Source organism: Papio anubis, chromosome 7 (genome assembly GCF_008728515.1).
Source record: "Papio anubis isolate 15944 chromosome 7, Panubis1.0, whole genome shotgun sequence".
Taxonomy (NCBI): domain Eukaryota; kingdom Metazoa; phylum Chordata; class Mammalia; order Primates; family Cercopithecidae; genus Papio; species Papio anubis.
The window spans coordinates 33,562,503-33,584,268 of NC_044982.1; the positions used below are offsets into that span (position 1 = coordinate 33,562,503).

The 21,766-nt window shown below is 41.7% G+C and overlaps 1 protein-coding gene across 1 annotated transcript in view; it reads right to left on the reverse strand.

Moving 5' to 3' along the window:
- Positions 1-21,766, reverse strand: part of RBM25 (RNA binding motif protein 25) — a 66,205-nt gene that overhangs the window by 33,593 nt on the left and 10,846 nt on the right. The window contains exons 2-6 of the mRNA XM_031668010.1: positions 19,315-19,435; positions 14,410-14,459; positions 12,113-12,280; positions 6,019-6,076; positions 1,896-2,056 (exon numbers count right to left, since the gene is read on the reverse strand). Coding sequence (XP_031523870.1) covers positions 1,896-2,056; positions 6,019-6,076; positions 12,113-12,280; positions 14,410-14,459; positions 19,315-19,420 — 543 coding nt within the window. The 5' untranslated portion in view covers positions 19,421-19,435. The remainder of the gene's footprint in view (positions 1-1,895; positions 2,057-6,018; positions 6,077-12,112; positions 12,281-14,409; positions 14,460-19,314; positions 19,436-21,766) is intronic.

Sequence of the window (21,766 nt, forward strand, 5' to 3'; positions counted from 1 at the left end):
GAGACTCCATCTCAAAAAAAAACCACCAAAAAACAACCAAAAATCTACATTTGGCCAGGCATGGTGGCTCACACCTGTAATCCCAGCACTTTGGGAGGCCAAGGAGAGCAGATTACTTGAAGTCAGGAGTTCCAGACCAGCCTGGCCAACATGGTGAAATCCCATCTCTACTAAAAATACAAAAATTTGCTGAATGTGGTGGCGGATGCCTGTAACCCCAGCTACTCAGGAGGCTGAGGCAGGAGAATCACCTGAACACGGGAGGCAGAGGTTGCAGTAAGCCAAGATTACACCACTGCACTCTAGCCTGAACGACAGAGACACTCTGTGTCAAAAAAGAAAAAAACTACATTCATACACAGAAAAATGTCCAGAAGAACATACATCCAAACTATCTAGTGTTACTTATGATGATGGGATTATAGGTGGCATTTAATTGCTTATTTATACTTTGCTTCATTTTGTGGGCTTTTTGGGTTTGGTTTTTTTGTTGTTGTTGTTGTTTTTTTTTCTTTAAACAAAGGACTTGGAGGGGACATGAAAGGTATTTCTTTTTTCTTTTTTGGCAGCAGGGAGACAGAGTTTCGCTCTAGTTGCCCAGGCTGGAATACAATGGCTCGATCTCAACTCACTGCAACTCCACCTCTCCAGTTCAAGCGATTCTCCTGCCTCAGCCTCCGGGTTGCTGTGATTACAGGCAACCGCCACAATGCTAGGCTAATTTTTTGTATTTTTAGTAGAGACAGGGTTTTGCCACGTTCGCCAGGCTGGTCTCGAACTCCTGACCTCAGGTGATCCGCCTACCTCTGCCTCCCAAAGTGCTGGGATTACAGGCATGAGCCACCACGTCCAGCAGAAAGTGATTTCTTTCTTTCTTTCTCTCTTTTTTTTTTTTTTTGAGACAGAGTCTCGCTCTGTCACCCAGGCTGGAGTGCAGTGACCCAGGCTGGAGCGCAGTGGCGTGATCTTGGCTCACTGCGAGCTCCGCCTCCTGGGTACACGCCATTCTCTTGCCTCAGCCTCCCAAGTAGCTGAGACTACAGGCACCTGCCACCATGCCCGGCTCATTTTTTCTATTTTTAGTAGAGACCGGCTTTCACTATGTTAGTCAGGATAGTCTTGATCTCCTGATCTCGTGATCCGCCGGTCTCAGCCTCCCAAAATGCTGGGACTACAGGCATGAGCCACCGCGCCAGGCCCAGAAAGCAATTTCTATTTTGAAAGATAATAAAAATTTGATGACAGCGAAAGACACTTCTGGTTTTGTGTTGGGAGAAGGCAATAATAAATCTATTTTGCATTTGTTCAGCATGAGATGCCAAAAAGGAACTAAGAAGAGAAATGAAGGAAATATATACTCAAGTTTTAGCTATGTTTCACTTTGTTGAGGGAGTAATAATGTATACATTACAATACAATATACAACCATGTCCTTTATTTTATCTTCACTTAGCATAGCTTGAATAAATCCCCCAAGCTAAGGCAAGTAATCAGAGTTTCATTCATTTTAGAGTTGGTGTACTTCTAAAAGAGAGGGAAACTAAGAAAAATTGTGTAGGTTGAAATATATTTTGTACTTACTTACAAAGCTGCCTTAATGAATTAGCTCTGTTTGGAATAGTCTGTACCAGTGTTTTCTCTGGCAAGTTAACCTTGTCCAGCCTCCCTTACTACTTTCATCCCAACCTGGAACAAGCAAACCAACAGTCATCCACCCACTATGGGTAGATAAGACTTAAAATAACTACAAACTATCAAATACCCTCCGACATTTAAGCCACAAGCACATACATGATGATCTTTTGAAGCCCCATATTAGATTCATTTATAATGAGAAGCATTACACTGAAATAGCACAGCCTGGCCTAGAAAAGATACCCCGACAGAAAACATACCCCATTAGAAGCTTTCTTCTTCGCTTTCCATTCATCCAGCTGCGCCTTTGTCTTTGCATCAACTTTAACGAGTAGCTTTTTCTCTCCAATTTGCAGGTCATGTAATAATCTGAGTGCACGGAGAGTAGATTCTGGCTCCTTGTACTCACAGAATCCAAAGGCTAGCAATGGATGAAAACAATTAGTCAAATATCAATCCACTTACAAAAGAAAAAAAATTAGGGAAAAGTAGAATTACTAGAGTCCAAATGTTTTAATACAAAGACCACTCAATTCATAATTCCACTCCTGTCCACAAATTCCTTTTGATAACCATTTCACTTTTAGTACCCTCAAACAACCAAAGGGGGAAAAAAGGGAAAAACAGAGGAGAGGAAGAAAAATTCAAATCAGACAAACTGATACTCATTAGAAGCTCTGATAAAATACTTAGCAGAGTCAATGAAATTCATGATTAAAGGAAGTCGATTATTTCATAAATTCACCCTATCTAGACTTCCAAACAGCCACAAATAAGAACAGACTACAGGAACATAAACAATGCACTTTTCAATTCTGAGATGTTAAATTACAGAATTAGTGATCTTGTATCCTAGCTACCAGTCTATTTTGCTTATATCTATTTCCTTTTATAACTAGTCAATCTCGCTATTAAGATGACTTTAACAGAGATATTAAAACAAAATTAAATCTAAGGGCAACCAACAAATTGAAAATAAAATCAAATAAATCTAAACATGTATATAATGACATGAAACAGAAAAAAACTACTGATATTAAAATAGTAAATTTGACTATAACATTTTCAGCATGCTATACCATAAAGACAAACAGATATGCCCCTCAAAAAAGTACCTTCAGGCCGGGCACAGTGGCTCACACCTGTAATCCCAGCACTCTGGGAGACAGAGGCAGGCGGATTACCTGAGATCAGGAGTTCCAGACCAGCCTGGCCAACATGGTGAAACCCTGTCTCTACTAAAAATACAAAAACTAGCTGGGTGTGGTGGCGCATGCCTGTAGTCCCAGCTACTAGGGAGGTTGAGGTAGGAGAACTGCTTGAACCCAGGAGGCAGAAGTTGCAGTAAGCTGAGATTGCCCCCACTGCACTCCAGCCTGGGCAATAGAGAGAGATCCTGTCTCAAAAAAAGGAAAAGTAATTTAAAATGATCATATTGCTGGTGATAGTGCCAATGGTTAGTCTTAAACTGTTCTATGTGCAATGTGAGATAAAGCAACTCAGTAATTAATATTCTATCATCCCCAATGGCCTTGAAACTCAGGGAACTCAGTGTGGGGAAAAAGGAGATACAGATATATGACAGAACAGGTTAAATAAAAACCTTTTAGTCCTTAATCTGAATTAGTATACACTGGAAAAATCTAAAAGCAAACACCAAATCACTGCTTTTTAATTTTTTTTAGACGGAGTCTCATTCTGTCGCCAGGCTGGAGTGTAGTGGTGCGATCTCAGCTCACTGCAAACTCTGCCTCCTGGGTTGAAGCAATTCTCCTGCCTCAGCTTCCTGAGTAGCTCAGACTACAGGCACGCGCCACCACATCCAGCTAATTTCTGTATTTTTAGTAGAGATGTTGGCCAGGATGGTCTTGATCTCTTGACCCGCCTGCCTCAGTCTCCCAAAGTGCTGGGATTACAAGCATGAGCCACCATGCCCATCCCAAACCACTGTTAATACGAGTGCACCTCGTGCCCAGATCGTGATCTTCAAAACAATTTCCCCTGGAGAAATGGCTGATTCTAAGTCTGGGGCCAAAACACTATTATACTAGATGACCTTGGAACAAATTGTCATACCAGATAACAAAGCAGCTGTCAAAGGCGTTCAGGGTCATGTCAAAACCACTGGAGATGTATAAAGTGCAGAGACAATTTAAGTTAAGTTTTAATGGTGATAATAACTACAAAGAATCCACATTAAATACAGTAACACTAAATATGCTTCAATTCGTAAGTTCACAATAATTTAAAAGAAAAAAGAAAATCAGTTACTGCTAGAGAATGCTGAGGATACCAACTCATTGTTTTAAGAAAGAAAGCTAGGGCATTTATCCTGCCTTTTCTGTATTAAATATGCCTCTATGCCAGGCATGGTGGCTCAAGCTTGTAATCCCAGCACTTTGGGAGACTGAGGTGGATGGATCACCTGAAGTCACGTGTTCAAGACTTCCCTGGCAAACATGGCAAAATCCCGCCTCTACCAAAAAAACCAAAAAATTAACCAGGCGTGGTGGTGGGCGCCTGTAACCTCGGCTACTCAGGAGGCTGAGGCAAGAGAATCGCTTGAATCCAGGAGGCGGAGGTTGCAGTGAGCTGAGATGGTGCCATCGCACTCCAGCCTGGGCAACAAGAGCAAAAAACTCCATCTCAAGAACAACAAAAATGCCTCTAAGTTACCAAATACTAGATGCAGGGGCAACTCTCTCCATAGAGAAGCATTCTACTAATACATGAAAAAGATTTGTTCCTCAATGAAAGAATGACAGAATTCTTCAAAACATACTACTGAGGAGGCCGGGAGCAGTGGCTCACACCTGTAATTCCAGCACTTTGGGAGGCTGAGATGGGCGCATCATGAGGTCAGCAGCTCAAGACCAGCCTGACCAATATGGTGAAACCCCGTCTCTACTAAAAATACAAAAATTAGCCGGGCACGGTGGCAGGTGCCTGTAATCCCAGCTACGCAGGAGGCTGAGGCAGGAGAATCGCTTAAACCCGGGAGGCGGAGGTTGTAGTGAGCCAAGATCGCGCCACTGCACTCCAGCCTGGGCAACAGAGCGAGACTGCATTTCAAATAACATAGTAGCCGGGAGCGGTGGCTCGTGCCTCTAATCTCAGCACTTTGGGAGGCTGAGGCAGGCAGATGACCTGAGGTTGGGAGTTCGAGACCAGCCTGACCAATAAGGAGACACCCCATCTCTACTAAAAATAAAAAATTAGCCGGGCATGGTGGCACATGCCTATAATCCCAGCTTCTCGGGAGGCTGAGGCAGGAGAACTCCTTAAAACCAGGAGGTGGAAGTTGCAGTGAGCCGAGATTGTACCATTGCACTCCAGCCTGGGCAAGAAGAGCAAAACTCCGTCTCCAAAAAAAAAAAAAACCAAAACACCACACAACACACATCAAGTACAACTAGTGACCACTTTACAGAAAATACAGAGGATAGATTAATGGCAAATTATAGTACTGGAGCTGCATTCAGCAAAACTCAACTTAAAAAATACTATTGCACAAATGACCCAGTTTCTTCAACAAATAAACTGCAAGGAAATTAGAAATAGAGTAATTTAAAATATTAAGAGTATGGTCAGTTAGCTCAGTTGGTTAGAGGATGGTGCTAATAATAAAATATTAGGAGACTTAAAACAAATTGCCAACTAGTTGCAATGTGTGGACTTCATATAGATCCTGAATCAAATGAACTATTTTAAAAATTGACATTTGAGGCCAGGTGTGGTGGCTCCTGCCTGTAATCCCAGCATTTTAGAAGGTCAAGTTGGGTGGATCATCTGAGGTCAGGAGTTTGAGACCAGCCTGGCCAACATGGTGAAACTCCGTCTCTACTAAAAATACAAAAATTAGCCAGGCATGGTGGCACACACCTGTATTCCCAGCTACTCAGGAGGCTGAAGCAGGTGAACTGCTCCAACCCAGGAGGCAGAGGATGCAGTGAGCCAAGATCACACCACTGTACTCCAGCCTGGGTGCAGAGTGAGAGTAGGTCTCAAAAGAAAAAAAAAAAAAAAGTTAACAAACCATGATTGTCTCTTCTTCTTCTCCCTTACTAACACTAACTTCTAATTGTTCCATCTTGATCATGCAGTCATTTCTTGAGACAAGAAACTTTGGAAAGCACAAGAAACCAGTTAAATTGAGCAATTTTAATTTTTTCCTTTCCTGTTACCTTTTTCCTCCTTCAGATCTCAATTCTCAGCCAATATTTTCCCAAACTGCCTTTTAACCCTATTTCAATAAAAAAGAGCACAAAGAATGCTAATAAAATAAGTCTCACCAATAAAGACAATGAGAGTAAGTCATTCAAAGTGATGTAAGCACACAGTTTGTTAAAGTGATTTCAGCAAATAAGGAAAAAAATGACATACCTTGAAGCTTTCCGGAAGCACCTTGTACTCTCTTCCAGCTCAAAACCAAACCACATTTCTTAAAAAGAAAACAAAACAAAAAGGTTGCTACCATTTAACAAAATAATTTTTAATGTAACTAAAAGCAAAATTATATTTCTACTAGGGGTAAAAAGCATAAAATAAAAAACCAGCAACTACATTTGTGAAAATGTTTGCAATTCCCACAAACCTATCACATGAAAGAAATCAACAACAAATCATTTAAAGAAAAATGTAAATTCTTACTGATGCTTCATTTGCAGAACATTGTTTACCTTTTATTAAATTAAAAGTTTCGCATCACTACTTATCCTAACAAAATAAACACGTAAACCTAAATGCCTAAAAGTAGAATGGTTAAAACAAACTCTAATAAATTTAAGTAAATATTATGAACCTAGAAAGAAACGTTTTGAAACAAAATGTATGTATTTATAAAGGATTTTTTTTTCTTAGTAGAGACGGGGTTTCACCGTGTTAGCCAGGATGGTCTCGATCTCCTGACCTCGTGATCCGCCCATCTCGGCCTCCCAAAGTGCTGGGATTACAGGCTTGAGCCACCGCGCCCGGCCGGATTTTTTTTTTCTTTTGAGATGGAGTCTCGCTCTGTTACCCAGGCTGGAGTGCAGTGGCACGATCTCGGCTCACTGCAACCTCCACCTCCCAGGTTCAAGCGATTCTTCTGCCTCAGCCTCCTGAGTAGCTAGGACTACAGGCATGCACCACCACACTTGGCTATTTTTTTTTTTAAGTAGAGATGGGGTTTCACCATATTAGCCAGGCTGGTCTCGAACTCCTGACCTCGTGATCCACCCGCCTAAGCCTCCCAAAGTGCTGGCATTACAGGCGTGAGCCACTGCGCCCAGTCATCAAAGATTTTTAACATGGGAAAACGCTTGATACAGTATGCAAAAATAACTTGGGAAAAGAAAATGCAAATACACAAGACTTTATAAACAAAAACAACTTTCTGTAAAATAAAGAGAAATATTCCAAAATGTGAAGGAGGGCAGGTTATCTGAAGGTGGGACACTATTATACTTTAAAAATAAAAGCAGCCAGGTGTGGCTCATGTCTATAATGCCAACACTCTGGGAGGCTGATGTGGAAGGATTGCTTGAGCACAGGAGTTCAAGACCAGACTGGGCAACATAGGGAGACACCGTCTCTACAAAAATAAAAGAATTAGGAAGGCGTGGTGGCACACACCAGTGGTCCCAGCTACTCAGGAGGATGAGGCAGATAGATGGCTTGAGCCCAGGAAATCGCGGCTGCAGTGAGCTGTAATCATGCCAATTGCACTCCAGCCTGAGCAACAGAACAAGACTGTCTTAAAAAAGAAAAATAAAATAAGGTTCTACCCGGTTAAAAAAAGACAGAGGGAGGGTGTAGGTGAGAAATCTTCAGAGAACAAGAGAAAACCAATGGAAACTTGAAACACAGCATTAAAAATAAATACTTCAATGGAAATCTGGAAGGTAAGGTTAAGGACAAATCCCAAGAACCCGTACAAAAGAGTAGGAGATGGAAAACAGGAAATCAAAAACACATAGGTCAAACCTGGAAGTTCAACATCCAGAGTTCCTGAAGAAAGACAGTAAAAACAATTCTCAAATAGCCCAAAAATTTCTCCTGAAAAAAATCTCCAGAACGAAATGGCCCACCAAGTAAGTGACCAACACAATGATATAAAAGTAAGAAAATCAAATAAACATTCGAAGAATTTCACACAATTAGGAAAACCTGCAATCAGTCAAATCCACACTAGTAGAGGCATTCCAGAGAAAAACAGGTCACATACAAAGAACATTCAGAATGATACGGGACTTCTGAAAACCATCATTAGATGCTATAACACCTTAAGGCAACACCTTCAATGTGAGGAAAATAAGCTTCAACATAGAATTCTATATCCAGGTAAACTACTGACCACATGAATAATCAAAATAAAAAGCACTTCAGATTTAGATTCAGAAAAGTTACCAACCACACACCTATAAATACCATGTACATCGTATATAAAGGATGTATCATCCCAGTATAACAGGAGCTACTATGTGTCGGCACAAGCAAGATATAGGATCCAAACCATCCAACTCAGGAGAGCAATAAGGGGAATACTAGAAAAGACAGAAAAACTCCAAGGATAAAAGTAGACTTAGAGGAACCAGAACACATGAGACAAACAAAGGGACCTGACAAGAGGGGCTCTAGAAAAGAAGGGAAAAGAATCCCAACACTTTGGGAAGCCCAGGTGGGTAGATCACTTGAGGTCAAAAGCTCGAGACCAGTCTGGCCAAGATGGTGAAACCCCGTCTCTACTAAAAATACAAAAATTAGCCGGACGTGGTAGCAGGTGCCTGTAATCCCAGCTACTCAGGAGGCTGAGGCAGAAGAATCACTGACCCAGGAGGTGGAGGTTGCAGTGAGCAGAGATTGCACCACTGCACTCCAGTCTGGGCAACAGAGCTAGACTCTGTCTCAAAAATAAAATATGAAAATAAACAAAAAATGGACTAGGCACAGTGGCTCATGCATGTAATCCCAGCACTTTGGGAGGCTGAGGCAGGCAGATCACTGGAGGTCAACAGTTCCAGACCAGCCTGGCAAACATGGTGAAACCCCGTCTCTACCGAAAATACAAAAATTAGCTAGGTATGGTAGCAGGGGTCCATAATCCCAGCTACTTGGGAGGCTGAGGCAGGAGAATTGCTCGAACCCTGGATGGCAAGGTTGCAGTGAGCTGAGATCATGCCACTGCACTCCAGCCTGGATAACAGAGTGAGACTCCATCTCAAAAAAAAGAAAAGAAAAGAAAGAAAATGCAATGAGAGCACATGACCTAGTTCTGCTAAAACTATTTACATAATAACACTTATTAACATAACAAGTTCACCATCTTGTAACACCTATAAGGAAGCTGGGGAAGGGAGATTGAGGCCTTTAACAGTTTAGGCCTCAAGCTACTATGTCAACAGATAATACCAAAATTATGTAGAAAGAACAATAAAAAAGGCATATTTAAATAGGAATAAGGTACTTCACAACACAATGTAAAAGTCTAAATAAACCCCCACTGTTAAAAAAGATGTATAAGAATAGAAACTTGGACATAACACTGCTGCAGTAAGTATAAATAAATTGGTGTGGAATTATCTTGTAAAGCTGCAGATAAGCATGCCCTAAGACTCAGAAACTGCACTTCTATGAGAATATGTGATGAGAATCTTTACACATACACCTAGGGAGAAAACATTAGCGGTAATAACATTGCAAAACAGAGACTTCCAGAAGCAGACAGGAGCAAACATATTTCTATACTCCAGTACCTTCTGACTTTCCTGAATTCCATCAGAGCAGAGTTAGTGCTAGTTCTCTGCAGACCCCAGATTAGGCCTTATGGCTGCAGTGAAAAGAACCCCAGGAGAAAACTCAGGAATGAAAACGGAGTCGGGCTTCAGACTGAAATTACCAAAAATCCCATGGAAGTAAAGGAAGAAAATGAAACTGAAAAACCCGAAACATCCTCAGACCAGTTAATTAAAACTGAGAGAGTGCCCAGGAGATCCAGTTTCCTAAAAGAACATGAATTTCTTAAATATGAAGAGCTGAAGCAAGAATCATGAATGGTATAAAATAATTGCCCAGCATCTCAGAGGGGCATAAGGAGAGAAGGCAACAATATTTCCAGAGGATGACAAGACTGCAGGACTCATACTGAACTACTCATGAGCTGAACCACAGGTTGATAACCCTGGTCCTGTCCTTACAGAGAACCTACACAGGACTCTGGGATATAGATGAAGAATGACGTATTTGCAAGTCCTCTCAGTGCAGAATATAGTCATTCTTCCAAACTCCTTTTTTTGTGCGTGAGACAAAGTCTAATTTTGTCGCCCAGGCTGGAGTGCAGTGGCGCCATCTCAGCTCACTGCAACCTCCGCCTCCCAGGTTCAAATGATTCCCCTGCCTCAGCCTCCCTAGTAGTTGGGATTGCAGGCACCCACAACACACCCGGCTAATTTTTGTATTTTTAGTAGAGATGGTGTTTCACCATGTTGGTCAGGCTGGTCTCAAACTCCTGACCTCAAGTGATCCGCTTGCCTTGGCCCCCGCAAAGTGCTGAGATTACAGGTGTGAGCCACCGCACCCTGGCCTTATTTTATTATACAATCATTCAGCATTATTTCACTTAACAATGTACATTTATCATCAAGATAAAATCTTTTTTTTGAGACAGAGTCTCGCTCTGTCGCCCAGGCTGGAGTGCAGTGGCGTGATTCGCTCGCTGCAAGCTCTGCCGCCTCCCGGGTTCACGCCATTCTCCTGCCTCAGCCTCCCGAGAAGCTGGGACTACAGGCACCCACCACCACATCAGGCTTTTTTTTTTTTTTTGTATTTTTAGTAGAGACAGGGTTTCACCGTGTTTGCCAGGATGGTCTCGATCTCCTGACCTCGTAATCTGCCCGCCTCAGCCTTCCAAAGTGCTGGGATTACAGGCATGAGCCACTGTGCCCGGCCATCAAGATAAAATCTTAAAAACTAAGGTTAAAAAAGTGAATCAACAAGTTTATCAAATTTAAACAACTTATTAATATTCAAGCTCAGAATAAAACTTTAAAAGGAATCAGTCAATCATCATTGGATGCTAAAATCATTGTTTAAGGTCGCTAGGGAAAACGACTCACACAGTCTCAAAATATTAATCCACGCCAGGTGTGGTGGCCCATGCATGTAATCTCAACACTTTGGGAAGTCAAAGCAGGCGATTTGCTTGAGGCCAGGAGTTCAAGACAAGTCTGGGCAACATGGCAAAACCTTGTCTATACAAAAAACACAAAAATGAGCCAGGTGTCATGGCACATGACTGTAATCTCAGCTACTCGGGAGGCCGAGGCATGAGAATCGCTTAAATACAGGAGGCAGAGTTTGCAGTGAGCCGAGATCTCACTGCATTCAGCCTGTGTGACAGAGCAAATCTGTCTCAAAAGTACATAAAAATCTTTCATTGGATCATGGATGAAAAATAAAACAACTATTAATATTATGGTCATTACTGGGAAAATTAAATATGAACTACATGTGTATTAGTTAATAATACTATATCAATTTTGTATTTTTTTTTGTTTGTTTTAGAGACTCTCTTGCTCAGACTGGAGTGCAATTACAAGATCATAGCTTACTGCAGCCTTGAACTCCTAGACTCAAGCAATCCTCCCACCTCAGATTCTGAACAGCTAGGACTACAGGCGTGCATCACTACACCTGGCTTTTTATTTTTATTTTTTAATTATTATCATTATTTTTTTGAGATGGAGTCTCACTCTGTCACCCAAGGTGGAGTGCAGTGGCACGACCTCAGCTCACTGCAGCCTCCATCTCACGGGTTCAAGGGATTCTCCTGCTTCAGCCACCCAAGTAGCTGGGATTACAGGCACACGCCACCACACCTGGCTAATTTTTGTATTTTTTGTAAAGATGGGGTCTCACCACGTTGGTCAGGCTGGTCTCGAACTCCTGACCACAAATGATCCACCCACTTCAGCCTCCTGAAGTGTTGGGATTACAGGCATGAGCCACTGCATCTGGCGCTATTATATTTTAATTTTTTGTAAAGATGTGTCTCGGTATGTTGCCCAGGCTGGTCTCGAACTCTTAGCTTCAAGAGATCCTCCTGCCTCAGCCTCGCAAAGGACTGGGATTACAACTACAGGCAAAAGCCACTGCACCGGGCCAAATTTCATATGTGATAGTGGCATTGTGATTATGTCGCAGAATGTCCTTGCTCTTAGGAGATAAATGAAGGATTCACAGGTAAAATGTCATGTCACAATTTACTTCCAAATTATCCAAGAAAAAAGTGTGTGTGGTACACATGTGTACATAAAGTATCTAAACATGTTCACTGATGAATCTAGGAAAATACAAATGTGTTCACTGTACTACTTTCACCTTTGCTGCAGGATTGAATTTTTTATAATAAAAAGCAATCACTGAAAGTCCTCTTTCTGCTTAAGTCTGAAATGTAGAATAATAAAAAAATTTTTAATCAAAAATAAACAGTTTAACTTACAGCTAAGAGTTGTCTTATAAGCATGTCTGAGGCTTTCTCAGAAATGTTGCCAACAAAAACAGTAGTAGTAGGACCACAATTTTCATCATTTTCTTTAGCCTTTAAGCCTGGATGATCCTTTCTTGCGCCCAAATGCTTTCCAACCATAGACACAGTGGGTACTAAGACCTAAGGTGAAGAAACGAAATAAAAATTGATTCAGCAATTAAATTTCCTACCCCAATTAACATTAGGCTAAAAACATCAGGATTAAATAAATATATATAGCACATTATTTAAGCTCTGCATGCTTGTACACTTCTAAAACTCCTACAGCGCATAGCACATTTCATTAATGCAAACTTATTTGTGACAAATAAACCTCTACTACTAGATTACCTTTCTTCTTAAAAAAGAAACAAAAATAACCAAGAAAACTTTGTTATGTTTAAGACATAATTTTTATTTTTATTTTCTGAAACGGAATCTCGCTCTGTCGCCCAGGTTGGAGTGCAGTGGCATAATAGCTCATTGCAACCTCCGCCTCCTGGGTTCAAGGGACTCTCCTGCCTCGGCCTCCCAAGTAGCTGGGATTACAGATGTGTGCCACCACGCCTAGATAATTTTTTGTATTTTTAGTAGAGACAGGGTTTCACCATGTTGGCGAGGATGGTCTTGAACTCCTGGTCTCAGGCGATTCTGGCCTATGTCTTAAACATTTAAAATTTATGCCTTAGGCCAAGTGTGGTGGCTCATGTCTATAATCCCAGAACTTTGGGAGGTCAAGGCAGACGGATCACCTGAGGCCAGTCTGACCAACAAAGTGAAACCTCGTCTCTACTAAAAATATAAAAAATTGGCTGGGCGTGGTGGCGCACACCTGTAAGCTCAGCTACTCGGGAGGCTGAGGCAGGAGAATCGCTGAACCCAGGAGGCAGAGGATGTAGTGAGCCATGCCACCATTGCACTCCAGCCTAGGCAACAAGAGAGAAACTCCGCCCCACTGCCCCACCGCCCCCCAACCCAACAAAAAAATACATAAAACATTTAAAATTATCAAATATATCCAGAAGTTTTTTTCATAATTTTACTCTCAGTACTAATATAAAAGCAACTTTCAATTATCCATGCTAATCCTCTAGCAGAATATTCAAATACTCCACAGCACTCTCCCCCATATTTTGCCTTTTATCAGTTATTTATGCTATCTTATTTTCCCTTCATGACGTTCAACTTTCCCGGGGAAGAAACACATCTTTGTACTTGACACTGAATTCGGCAAGCACCCTCAGGAGGCACCGAATAAACAGTGGTGAAATGGGAGAGCTGCTCCACTCCTAAATTCTAGCTTTCTCTAGCCTGAAATACAAGGAGGAAGAGTACATGCCTGAGGCTTTCAAACATGGCCCAACTCTTGGTGTCCCAGGCAAGAAAAGCTGAACTCCCCTTTGGCTGCAGAACCACATCTTCTTAGTGGTCGGCCTCACAGCAGGTTCTCATTTGCCCACGTAATTCCTCTCTCCCTTTTACCAAGAATAACAGTCCTCATCCCTTTTCAAAACCCAGATATTAAAAGACACTGAAAATAAAGAAACCTACCCTCCCTCGTAGAATTCCAAATAAAAGTTAAGAGAGTTATTATCTATTCATGTGCTACAGTACAGCAGCATTCTTAACAAAGGTGCTTGTAATGCTCAGAAGATTTGATGAATGTGGAGAATTAAGGTTCTCCACATTCAATTAAGGTTCAAGAAGAAAATAATGAATGAGAGCATTTCAGCAGAAGAAAGGTTTTAGTGAAATCTTACAAAGCTTGAACATACCACACTAGAAGACAGAGAAAACTAAGATAAAAATCGCTTGGAAAGGGTAAAAATTAGGAAGCTAGGAGGAAACGTGTAAAAGGTACTCCACACAAATTTCATTTCAAAATTTTAATTTTTACAAGGATCATTCCTATGTTCTTTTAAGAGATCAGACATGTCACAGCCTTCTCCCATCTCCCAGGACCAAGATGAGAAAGCAATGAAGAGCCAAAGCCCTAAATCTGTAATAACAAGTATATGAAGAGTCTAGAGAATAACAGGAAAATCACAGAATTATCTACTTAGGGAGCACATTGCAGGTGCAACTGCATATATGCACACCTAAGTGAAAATGATACTTATTCAAGTAAATGATATGCTATACCGGGGTGCTCTCACTCTGTCCTTGTTATTCTTTTAAATACTCATAATGTATTTAAGTTTATCACACTGTTTAGCTTAAAAGCACTAGCACTACCATAACTCATGACTCTTCCTTTAAGTTATACTTACAGTTGGAGCAGGAGCCATAATGCTCATTGGTACAGGAATCATTGGGGTCCCTAAGAAAAGAAAAACCACACTGATTTTATATGACTGCATTCTCTATCAACAACATGCCACACAATTAAGTATCCTTACTCATAATTAACATAAGTGGAAATATAGGACAAATAAAAATGAAATACTGATAAATACTACCTTATTTTCAAAAGGAATGTGCTATCAGGTTGGTCCATATAAACTTACAAAAAAAGACTATTCTGAAAACAAACTGGCCACCTCAATATGCTTTTGACTTAAAGAGCATAAAATTCTGGACAGTTATCCATTCGGGTTCATATGGTTCAGTGATCCTCAAAACCAACGCCTTTCACCAATACAGACTGACTTACAGGTAAACAATGATATTAAAGAATCCTTTAAAAGTAAAAACAGCCAGCGCGGTGGCTCACGCCTGTAATTCCAACTCTTAGGAAGGCACAGGTGGGGGGATAGATTAAGCTCAGGAGATCGAGACCTGCCTGGGCAATATAGTGAGACCCCATTTTCCACAAAAAAGGAAAAAAAAAAAAGACCAAAAAAAAAAGTAAGACACATGGTACGACATGGTGATACCGTCAGTAATGGTGTACTATATTCTTGAAAATGACCAAAAGAAAATCTACATTTATCTAGAGTGTTCTCACAACAGCAAAAAAATAAGTATGTAAAGTAATACACCACGTGTTAATTGGCTCAATTTAGTCATTCTACAACATATACGTTATTTCAAGACGCTGCGCACGATAAACATAAATTTTTCTCAAATAAATAAAGTAAAAACAAATCCTTTGAAAGTTATTTTAAGCATCAAATGAAAAATTTATGTGGAAATCTAAGGAGAATCCTGGTTCTTTCACAGAAAACAAAAATCATGGGCTGGGCGCAGTGGCTCACACCTGTAACCCCAGCACTTTGGGAGGCAAAGACGAGTAAATCACCTGAGGTCAGGCGTTTAAGACCAGCCTGACCAACATGGTGAAGCCCCATTTCTACTAAAAATACAAAAATTAGCCAGGCATACTGGTGCGTGCCTGTAATCCCAGCTACTTGCGAGGCTGAGGCAGGAGAATTGCTTGAACCTGGGAGGCAGAGGTTGCAGTGAGCCAAGATCATGCCATTGCACTCCAGCCTGGGGAACAAGTGCAAGACTCTGTCCCAAAAATAATAATAATAAATAAAATCTTGCTTGTAGTTATAGCTACTCTGGAAATTGAGGGACAAGGATCCCTGAGCCCAGGAGTTCAAGGCTGCAGTGTGCTATCATTGTGCCTGTGTAAAACCACTGCACTCCAGCCTAGGAAACATAGCAAAACTCTAATTCTTTATTAAAAAAAAAAAAAAAAAGGCGGAGAGTAGGGCGACACGGTAGCTCACACCCATAATCCAAACACTTTGGGAGGCCAAGACAGGCAGATCACTTGAGCCAATATGGCAAAACCCCATCTCTACAGAAAATACAAACATTAGCCGAGCATGGTGGCACACACTCATAACCCCAGTTACTAGGGAGATTGAGTCAGGAGAATCACTTGAACCCAGGAGGCGGAGGCTGCAGTGAGCTGTAATGGCGCCACTGTACTCCAGCGACAGAGTAAGACTCTCTCAAAAAAAGCCAAAAAAAAAAATTCAAAAATTTAAAATCTTTTCTATAAACCCAATCTACTGGTAAGGAAATTAAAGCACAAATTCTCCATAACCATCCTTTTTGATTCTAAACAAGTGATTAAGCTTCCTGCCACCCCCCCCCACCTCCCCACAAGACAGGGTCTTTCTTCCCTATGTTGTCCAGGTTGATCTTGAACTTCTGGGTTCAAGAGATCCTCCTGCCTCAGCCTCCCAAAGTGATGGGATTACAGGTATGAGCCACCATGCCCAGCCTGTAACTTCTAGAACACTTGGGCTTTGCATCATGGTTATAGTAAGGCCCATTGAAAAACGGATCTGAGTCAGGCATGGTGGCACACATCTATAGTCTCAGCTACTCAGGAGGCTGAGGCAGGAGGATCAGCTGAGCCCAGGAGATAGAGGCCGCATTAAGTTATGGTTGTGCCACTGTACTCCCAGCCTGGGAGACAAAGAGAGATCCTGTCTCAAAAAAATTAATAAACTAAAAATTAAAATCCAGATCTGCACTATGAGCCTATAAATGTATGAAGAAAATCAGGATATATGGACCAAAGAGAAAACTGATGCCCAAATGAAAGTTGTTCAAAACACTTTCCTGCTATAACTATTAATCTGTTTGATGGTTGATAACTAACTTTATTCAGTTTTCTGCAACATTCTCTCAATTTTCTCAACAGAATTTCCTTTCAGCAAAATTTATTTCTTTTAAGGAAAAAATTTTGTCCAAAGGGCCAGCCACAGCCTTCCAGCAGAATTTCATCTATTTATGGTCCATTATAAAACAACTAAGTTACTTCTTAAAATCAGTAATTGTTACACGGAGTAAAGTAGTAGTGTAAACTTTCACATTACTCCTCTGGCAGCAGATGATAACAAATACATATCCATGATTATCTAGAAGCACAGCTTAAAGCAGCTCCACTACAAGCATGTCTAAAATAACTTATGAAAGTACTGCATTCTGTTCCATAATACACATGCATAAATAGTTGTTCTGATTTTTTCCCCTTTGAGACAAAGTGTCACCCTTGTTGCCCAGGATGGAGTGCAGTGGCATGATCTCAGCTCACTGCAACCTCGGCTTCCCAGGTTCAAGCGATTCTCCTGCCTCAGCCTCCTGAGTAGCTGGGATTACAGGCCTGAGCCACTGCGCCTGGCTAATTTTTTGTATTTTTAGCATTTCCCCATGTTGGCCAGACTGGTCTCGAACTCCTGACCTCAGGTGATCCACCCACCTTGGCCTCCTAAAGTGCTGAGGTCACAGGCATGAGCCACTGTGCCAGGCCTGATTTTTTTTTTAATTATGATTTTCCCCCAATTCTTGAAGTGCTAAATAATATTCCACAGAAATTCTCATATTTATCTTGTGGCTTTTCAGATCCAAGGGTAGAAGGCTCCCAAAGCTGAGCCTATGGTAGTAAATTCAAAATTTTACAATGAGTAGTTAAATCCAAAATAAAGACAAGGTCAGGTGCAGTGGCTCACATCTGTAATCCCAGAACTTTGGAAGGCTGAGGTGGGAGTATACCTTGAGCCCAGAAGTTCAAGACCAGCCTGGATAAGATGGTGAGACCCCCATCTTTATAAAATTTTTTTTTTTAATTTTTAATTAACAGTATATAGTGACACAAGCCTGTGGTCCCAGCTACTCAGGAGGGCTGAGATGGGAGCCCAGGAGGTCAAGGCTGCAGTGAGCCATGATCACGCCACTGTACTCCAGTCTGGCAACAGAGTACTCAAAACACACATACACACACGTGCACATACACAAAATAAAGACAAATGTGCTGTTTATTACAACCCTCGTAACATACATGCTATGAATTAACAACCCATTATGAGCCAGCCAACTGCAATGTTCTTTTTTTTTTTGAGACGGAGTCTCGCTCTGCCGCCCAGGCTGGAGCGCAGTGGCCGAATCTCAGCTCACTGCAAGCTCCGCCTCCCGGGTTCACGCCATTCTCCTGCCTCAGCCTCCCGAGTAGCTGGGACTACAGGCGCCCGCCATCTCGCCCGGCTAGTTTTTTGTATTTTTTAGTAGAGACGGGGTTTCACCGTGTTTGCCAGGATGGTCTTGATCTCCTGACCTCGTGATCCACCCATCTCGGCCTCCCAAAGTGCTGGGATTACAGGCTTGAGCCACCGCGCCCGGCCCCAACTGCAATGTTCTTAAGTCAAAAGAAAAATTTCTTATAAGCAAAGATAATCATTTTTTCAAAGATGAGGTCTCACTCTTTGGACTTGAACTCCTGGGCTCAGGCCATCCTCCCACCTCAGTCTCCTGAGTAGCCAGGACAACAGACACACACAATCACACCCAGCATAAGCAATGTTAACTATGTACTTCAGGATAATAGTTCTCAAATGTGGATTCTCCATGCTTAAATGAGTGCCAAAAATTACCTGTGAACGTGTTAAAAATTAAGATTCCTGAGCCCCAATTTCTGAGGATCTGATTCAGGGGGTTTGAGCAGGGTCTGAACATTTTTTTTTTTTAACTCCATAAATCTTTACTTATATTGACTTATAATATACACTTTAAAGTATCTGGAAAAATAAAGAAAAATAACCTTATTGCTTCCCTTCTTAGTAAGGGGATAGCAACAGCAGTTATGGGGGTATATGAGGAAAATTTTTCACTGTATTACTTTCTGTATTTTTTGTTTTTGAACAATGTGTATGTATTACCCATTTTTTTAAATATAGAATTTTTAGGCCGGACATAGTAGCTCACACCTGTAATTCCAACACTTTGGGAGGCAGAGGCAGGCGGATCATTTGAGGCCAGGAGTTCGAGACCAGCCTGGCCAACATAGCGAAACCCTGTCTCTACCAAAAATACAAAACTTAGCCAGGCATGACGGCAGGCATGTGTAACCCCAGCTACTCAGGAGGCTGAGGCAGAGAATTGCTTGAGCCTAGGAGGTGGAGGTTGCAGTGAGCTGAGATCATGCCACTGCACTCCAGCCAGGGTGACAGAGCAAGACTCTATCTCAAAAAATAAAAAATAAAAAAGAATTTAAAAAAAACTTTCCAGATGAGGAAAAAAAAAAAAACTTTGTAGATGAGTTTGATCCTCAGTCAGATATAAAAGCTACTGCTATAGGAAAAAGAGACATCCACATTTTCCAAACGATGCTGAGAGGCATCTTCACTAACAGTCACATATCTAACATTTTCCTGAAGTTAATATCACAAAGACAAAAGTACAAGTTTAACGACAAAAAACAGTATCAACAAACTTACCTGGAGGTACAGGTGGAGGAAATCCTGGAAACTGCGGGGGTGGGATCCCTGGTGGGAGTGCTGGGATTCCCATGGGAGGGCGATTCAAATGAGGGGGAAAAGACATTCTTACTGCAGCAGTCTAAAGAAAAAAGGACATGACAAATCATTTTATTTGAAAACTTCACAATTTTATTATGCCTTCTTTGCTGACTTTCATTTTTAGAGTATCTGCAAAATTCTGAACTTTTCTTACCCAAAGAAGTTGGCAAAGACCCTGTTTTCTGTCTGTTCATTGAGAATTCTTACAACTTAAATTTTTTCTAAAATAAGTTTCCAAAATGTACATGATCCAAGTTCAGGATAGACTCCTACAATCATGTAGGAATACATACAAAGGAAGAAAAAAATTTTCAGGTTCAGTTAATATCCAAAAATTAAATACCAAACGAACGAATCTTTTTAGACCAAACTGAGAATCCAGATGGGTATCTAATAGTTTTTTAAGTGTTCTGATACATTCTTTTTTGTTTTGTTTTGTTTTTTTGAGACGGACTCTCACTCTGTGGACAGGTTAGAGTGCAGTGGCGCCATTTCCACTCATTGCAACCTCTGCCTCCCAGGTTCAAGCAATTTTCCTGCCTGAGCCTCCCGAGTAGCTGGGACTACAGGACTGTACCACCACGTCCAGCTAATTTTTGTATTTTCAGTAGAGACGGGGTTTCACCATGTTCTCCAGGATGGTCTCCATCTCTTGACCTCAAGGGATCCGCCCTCCTCGGCCTCCCAAAGTGCTGGGATTACAGGTGTGAGCCACCATGCCTGGCCTTTTTTTTTTCTTTGAGACGGAGTCTTGCTCTGTCGCCAGGCTAGAGTGCAATGGCGCAATCTGCGCTCACTGCAACCTCCGCCTCCCGGGTTCAAGCAATTCTCCTGCCTCACCTTCCTGAGTAGCTGGGATTACAAGCGTGCACCACCACGCCCGGCTAATTTTTGTATTTTTAGTAGAGACGGGGTTTCACCATGTTGGCCAAGATGGTCTCGATCTCCTGACCTCGTGATCTGCCTGCCTCAGCCTCCCAAAATGCTGGGATTACAGGCCTGAGCCACCGCACGCAGCCCATTTTTCTTGTATCTATCAGAATCCTAAAAACTAAAGGTACCAAGTTACATGGTATTTGTTGCTTCAATGCTGGCCACTTCCTAAGAGGCAAATGTGCTCATAGACTATACATCTCAGTAGGGGGAAATAAACTTCTGACTTTCAGTCATATAGTAACCATTCAAATACAAAGAGAACATACAACTTTTGACAAGAGGGAAAAAAAAGGTCAATAGTTTTTAAAAAAAACTTAAAAGTAAACCTTGTAACCATTCTTGAATCAAAACTGAAGAATCGGCCGGGCGCGGTGGCTCAAGCCTGTAATCCCAGCACTTTGGGAGGCCGAGACGGGCGGATCATGAGGTCAGGAGATCGAGACCATCCTGGCTAACATGGTGAAACCCCGTCTCTATTAAGAAATACAAAAAACTAGCCGGGCGAGGTGGCGGGCGTCTGTAGTCCCAGCTACTCGGGAGGCTGAGGCCGGAGAATGGCGTGAACCCGGGAGGCGGAGCTTGCAGTGAGCTGAGATCCAGCCACTGCACTCCAGCCCGGGCGACAGAGCGAGACTCCGTCTCATAAAAAAAAAAAAAAAAAAAAAAACTGAAGAATCAGAAGCTGGCATTTTATTTTTTAAAGTTTAAGAACAGCCTGGTTGCAGTGGCTCACGCCTGTAATCCCAGCACTTGGTGAGGTCAAAGCACATGCATTACCTGAGGTCAGGAGTTCAAGACCAGCCTCGCCAACATGGTGAAACCCTATCTCTACTAAAAATACAAAAAATAAACAAATAAATAAGCAGGGCATGGTGGTGTGCGCCTATAATCCCAGCTACTCAGGAGACTGAGGCAAGAGAATCACTTGTAATCCACTGCACTCCAGCCTGGGTGACAGAGCAAGACTCTGTCTCGGGGTGGGAAGAAAAAGAAAAAGAAAAAAGAAGAACATATTTAACTGTTCCACTTAGTTTGCCATGTTAAAGAAAACTGTCATTTTGTTAAATATTGGCATTTAATGTTAATATTTAAATATTAACATTTTTAGTATTAAAAAAAATTTCCAAATCAGCCAAGCATGGTAGTGCGTACCTATGGTCCCAACTACTTGGGAGGCTGATGCAGGAGGATGGCTTGAGAGACAGAGCAAGACCCTGTCTCAAAAAAAAAACATTTTTTTTCACCTCCAACTTTATTTTCAGCAGCACACCTTTTTTTTTTTTTTTTAAGAAACAGGGTTGGGGAGGCGCGGTGGCTCACACCTGTAATCCCAACACTTTGGGAGGCCGACGCAGACAGATCACCTGAGGTTGGGAGTTTAGAACCAGTCTACCCAACGTGGAGAAACCCCATCTCCACTAAAAATACAAAATTA